We start from the raw sequence: 6,000 nt of genomic DNA, 5'->3' as shown, positions 1-6,000 counted from the left end.
GGGTTTAATATTTTTCCTAGAACTTTTTTTTTTTTTTTTTTTTTTTTTTTTTTTTTTTTTTTTTTTTAAAAAAAAAAAAAAAAAAAAAAAAAAAAAAAGAAGGTTTCCAACAGGACATAACACAGAAAATGGTCAAAGTACACTTGGACCCTGCAGTAGTTGGCTCTCATGACTGAACTAGGCAACCAAAAGACACCAGACAAACAAACAACTGGAGAAGCTAGAGAGGGAACATACAGAGCAATGGGAACCTTAGTGACTGAAAACCAGTTTCCCTATATGGAAAATTAATCCCATACCATAGATTCAAAAGTAAAACTCAGCATTTAACTGCCTTTGTTTCTCTATCAGTAAATAGAAAAATACCTTTCTTCTCTCACAAAATACATGTGTCCAAATTTTCAAAGGCAAGAAGGCAGCAGCTTGCAATCTCATCTGATAATATTACACTGAATTCAGTTTAAATGCAGGTTTTGCTAATGAAAAGGGTTTTCCCCACCCATTCCACCTAGATATCCATTCCTGTACCCTTTCCTGCACCATGCTGTCCTCGGTGTGCCAGCAAACTAACCACTTTTTTTGCCAGGACAGTTTTAATCAGATCAGTAAGCAGACCTGACCTATCTTGCAGATGCAGACATCAGAAGCGCAGCTGAGAATGTGTGCTCCAGAGGCTGACAATAATTAGATCAAATTAAATCTAACATGTAACAACACTCTGAGAAATCACAGCAATAAGGCAAGTCAAACTTTATGTCCAAGGATAAGTCTTGTCTACTCTGCCAAAAGGTAACATGCCTTTACAGAGTTTATAGGCATACAAGCATTCAGCAAAGAGATGTTTTCCACCTATGGGGAAATTTATTTTTACAATTCCTATTAAAGCTATGTGAGGTCTATGGAATTGCAGCTGCCTTTTTATCACCTCAAGGTTAGTGCAGGAATAATCTGGGAGGCGTGGAATTTATTACTGCAGTAGGAAACAAAAGTTTAAAAAAGACACAACTCAAAGAAGCACGATGAGCGTGTACAACAAGGCACAAATACTAAAGGATTTTAGTTAATATTTAACTCTAAGGACAGCAAACACATGTGCACAAACATCTGGATGCACATTTATACACTCTGTCCAGAACAGCTCTCACTGCTCCAAATTGAAACTCAGACTGAACAGAAACTCCTGTGAGACCAAGGCTTGGGTGTGGGGGAAACAGAAGACCACACTGGACATGTGCAAGCCACTACAACACTCTGAAAAGGCACTTCATATAAGTAATCCTGAAAGAGTTTCATGAATACAAGGGCAAATTTTCACTCATGCTTGTTTAAATGAAGAGTGTAAACAGAAAAGTTGGATTTTCTTCCCCTGCACTACTCCAAATATTTAATTCCTGTTTTGCTGCAACTCAAAACTGGAAACGGCTACTGTCATTACAAATTAGCATACAGTAAAATCTCAGAGTCTCCAGTGCATCAAATAATCATGATAATCATACTTCTGGTGAGCTAATACCAACCTGTGTTTCTAATCTAAGAGGCTGAAGAAGCCCTAACACCATCTGAAAAAAGACAACTGGAAATGCGTTTGTAAATGGGGTAGGTGGTAACTGATCTAGTCGCTTGTACAAGCAGTAATGAAGAGAGAAGGACAGAGCATGCAGAGGGAATCACCTGCTGCCTGGGATATGGTGGAGAAGAAGGTGGAGTGGAAGAAGAGAGCATGATCACTTTTTTGGGGCAGGTCCGAGAACGTTCTCTACTCCTCATCTTTTTTTTTTTTTAAAGAAAAAAGAAAAAAAAATCATAATAATAGTAGAAAAAAAGATAACATTACCATTGGCTTTGGTGAGACAGGCCAGAACACATGAACTGAGACATCGTGATCCTGAACTCACACCTGTCACAAATGACCCAAGGCTACATTTTATCTGAAGCTGAAAGATGGAAATTTTTCACCCATAGCAACACGACCACACGTCCGTTTGACAGCTACTGCTGGGGACAGCCAACAGGTACTTACATCAGTCATCAGTTCAGTTTCTGATTCATGGTCTTACAATCGGTGAAAGGTACAACTGGGAACTCTCCATAGCACAGCTGGACTGTGCTCTCTTTGCTTCATAAAAATTACTTATTGCTGTGTCTTGCTATGTTTAAAGACATTCATCCTGTTGACCTAATTACTCTTGCTTTCAGCTCATTAGCAAAACAACTCAGGTCACAGAGTTCTGTTCTCAGCTATAGATCCCTCCTCTTTAACTTACAGATATTAAACCAACTCAGGCAAGTTAAGCCATACTCCGCCATTCTAGGAGAACAGAAATAGAGCTGTTTTATAGCTAAAACATAGACATATCGAATAGTCTGAATATTACTCAATGCAGATACATGTCCTCATTTTATTATGCCAGAAAACATGCCTTTCTAGTTCTGTACCTCCTTATTACATACAGACATTTCTCCATCACTGCTCAATTATTAATGTATCTGCCAACTGATTTTTCCTTTTCTTTTGAGTTCTTATCAGAGCATATCTGGAAGTTGTTGCACTGCAAAAAAAAAATATTAAAATGCTGTGTATCTAAAGCCACCGTTAGAAAACCTCCAAAGAAATAGCATGCTGTTTAAAGTTACTACAGATGTTCCTTACTGCCCTTATAGCTGAGCTGGCACTAACATCTGTTTGGGTGTTCTCTTCCCTTTCAGAAAAAAAATAAAAAAATAATCAACTCTTCCAATTCAAACACATGCTACAAGCAGCTTAAACTAAAGCACATGACTTTGCACTGAAGTGGATGAGGAACATCTATATGCTGTTTCAAAGGTTCCGCTGTGAAGTCACTAATTTCTGGCTGAAAGGGTGATAGCATTTTCAACCACTACAGCTGTTCCTGGGCTTTCAACTGACCATTCCTGAGTTTGCACTTCAGATTTCAACATTTTCACAGACTTGTGTATTTTTCCGTGGCAGATCTCAGATATAACATCGTACAGGTACATGAAGTACACGTTAAGTCCTCCAGTAGGATGCATCTCTGAGCACGCAAAGACAAAGATGGCTATAGGAAAGACATATCACCAGATTTAAATAAGAAATAAAGTAGGAAAAACAATATTTGCAGAAATCATTGGTGTTTTAAGTTCTCTTCTGTTAAAATTTCAGCTCCTGCTGAGTATGGTAATCTCTGTCATTGTGTATTTTCAAAAACCACAGTTCCACCAGAATTACTGAAATGAGTTTGTACTGCTGCACCTTTATCACACTTCAGGGGATCATCTCAAAAGAACAAGCATCAGACCTCCAGAGGCAGAAAAGATTTGCACCAAAAGACATGTGATCTCCATCTTAGAAGCACCTTTGCACACAATGGTGATTTAAGGTATTACACACATACCTTGCTGCTGTTAGGAGACCTATGAAACTGTAGCAGAAAACTGCCAAAGGCCATAAGCCGAGAATCTGGAAGGCCAGCACAAAATTGAGTTTAAAAGGCTGGTCTCCCACACCATACCCAAACAGTTAGATCCTCTTCTGGACAGATCACATATCTTTTCAATGGCTTCATGATTCCTGATGAAATATTCTTTCCCAAAAGCAGCCAAAACAGCTTGGAAAGCAACAGAATACACCATGGACAATGTTTTTATACAGGTAGGCATTCACTTGAGGAGGTTAACCATCACACCAGGAAACACAATCCAGTTTTTTTAGGAGATACTACCATCAAATAAAAAATTACACACATTTCCACTGAACACATACACTTAACAGTATCTTCATGCATTCCTAGCTGCTGGTGAGGTGCTCATAATAGCATGAAACCAGTTTTGCCAACACAGTTCAACATTCTCAAAGTGTAGCTCAATAAAGCAAACTTCGTAATCCAATTGATGAGGAAACTGCAGGCCACACAGAACGCTGTGGTGAGGTTTTTAACCTGCTTAATCTTTTGAAGGTTTCCCCTTCTCACAGGAGACAGCACTAAAAGTCTTGTGATGAACGTAGAAACTGCTTCAGAACAGATTCTGCTAGGATTTCACTCTTTCTAGTAATCCTGTCACCCCTACCCCACCTGTGTAACGAGACACAGACACAGCCTACCTTACAAACTCATTTAAACTTCTGGCCTCTTAACTCTTAACTCCAGGGCCAAGCAAGATTCTAGACTTAAACTGATAAGCAAGTACAGCTAGGGATGTCCACCTGACAGACTCTGGCAGGGAATAGCCCAAGACAAATACAAGTTTTCCATCAAAACTGGGGGTCCAACCCAGAACACATCCCTTCCAACTGTGTGGTTTCTCCCCTGCAATTGCTCTTAAGCTTTTGCAGTACACTTTCCTCTCCCATGCAGTTTCCAAGATGCAGGACCAAACCTATCAAACACGAGATGCAAAACTTCCCTTCTCCCAAATGCCCCTGACAAGCTCAACTTCATTCTGCCCACTGGCAAGAAGATGAGACAATTTGTGGTTTCCCTGAGTAACGTGTCACCACTTTGTCCCCTTAGGAACTGCTTTGCTCCTTTTCAAAGGACTCTTCAGGAGAAGGTATTCACCATGTGATGTATCTTGTTTGCAGTCACTGACTGAAGTTTCTGCTCATAAACTGTGACACCTGTGTCAAACAACTCAACTCTTTCCAATAAACATACATCCTTCCTAAAGAGCTTGTCAGGAGCAATACTAATCTTTTCCAGTATCTCCAGTAACATGGTTGGTACCCTGCACCAACTCAACTGTTGGTAATCTGTGGCCCAGAAAATAGCTTTGTAGCTAGAGTGCCCAGTGTCACAGTAGAAAGCCATTTCAGTACAATAGTAACACACAGTCTCACAAAGCAACCAGAATTAGGAATTTCAGCAGCCAGCTGAAGCACTGCTTCAGCAACAACCTCCTGTAGGATGGATTTCTGTCCAAGCTTGGCAAAGCTGGCTGATTGACTCAGTGGATGGCTTCCTGCCTCAGCTGACCTCTGATTAGTCAAAAATAAATGATGCTATATATTCTCCCATAGCTTTTGAATGAAGACAACTTATGTTCTTCATTTCCCCAGACAAGCAATAAGAAATCTTTGGAATAGGGATCATATCAATTGTTCCTCTGATCATACTGTGTCCTGCAGATTCTGCATCCTTGAGACCTGGTTTTATTCTTCTCCACTTCAATTGTCAAATGAAGAGCACCGCAAAATCCAGCATGAAACCTGGACCCAAGAACCAACCATCTTCTGTTGGTGCAGTAAAGCCTATTAAGGGAAGATCATCTCCAGCTGTAATCTTGAGAAGGAAATCATCCACACAAGGCAAGCAATGGCAGTGTTCAATAAAACAACCCAAGTCCTCTGAAACCGTAACCCTTCCATAAAAATTTTTCAAAGATATGCCTTACAGTGCTGTCCATACAGAGATGCTATCAATGTTGAGGGAGACCAGAAGGAATTTTTTTCTTCCCCTCTTCTTGTTTGTTTTCTTTTTTAATTATGTAGTGCAAGCAAAAACAAGAACAAAACCAACAACAAACTGCTTTCTGGTGAGGAGAAAATCTTCAACATAAACAGGCAACAAAAGTTTGTGCTTTTTTTGGTCGATTACAAAAGGATGACAAGAACTTCTGTGTTTCACCATAAAAGCTTAATTATAAAGCTTTCATAATTTTCAATAGCAGGTTCATATATAAATCTCAAAGCTGCAGGGCTATGATCTTCTCCAAGAGCTAAAACACAAATCTTCATCCTTCTGAATGGAGATAAACTGGACTGCATTGATTGTCTTCCCCTTTTTTGTGGGGTAACATAAGCAGTGCTCATCAAATGACTTAATACCATAGACCCATATTATGTTCTTCTGCACCAATTCTTTGCGTTCTCCCCTTTTACCTGGGAAGTATTCTTTAAAAATGCAATTTGCCTTAATTATCTATGATGTGTATCGACCTGAAAGTACTCATTAGCCTATGTAGAAGATTCTGATGAGACAGAATGCAGAAGAAAAGAAACCT

The 6,000-nt window shown here is 39.5% G+C and overlaps 1 protein-coding gene across 21 annotated transcripts in view; it reads right to left on the bottom strand.

Moving 5' to 3' along the window:
- Positions 1 to 6,000, bottom strand: part of MICAL3 (microtubule associated monooxygenase, calponin and LIM domain containing 3) — a 112,600-nt gene that overhangs the window by 83,477 nt on the left and 23,123 nt on the right. For 13 of the 21 annotated variants that reach the window (XM_014937246.1, XM_014937244.1, XM_014937251.1 and 10 more), the window contains exon 17: positions 1,672 to 1,767. The exons of the other annotated variants lie outside the window; for them this stretch is intronic. In XM_014937246.1, the coding sequence (XP_014792732.1) occupies positions 1,672 to 1,767 (96 nt within the window). The remainder of the gene's footprint in view (positions 1 to 1,671; positions 1,768 to 6,000) is intronic. 21 annotated transcript variants of the gene reach the window in all.

This window comes from Calidris pugnax, unplaced genomic scaffold, assembly GCF_001431845.1.
Source record: "Calidris pugnax isolate Ruff unplaced genomic scaffold, ASM143184v1 scaffold1, whole genome shotgun sequence".
NCBI classification, from domain to species: domain Eukaryota; kingdom Metazoa; phylum Chordata; class Aves; order Charadriiformes; family Scolopacidae; genus Calidris; species Calidris pugnax.
Note: the sequence above shows the minus strand (reverse complement) of the source record. Positions and strands in the feature narration are given on the sequence as shown.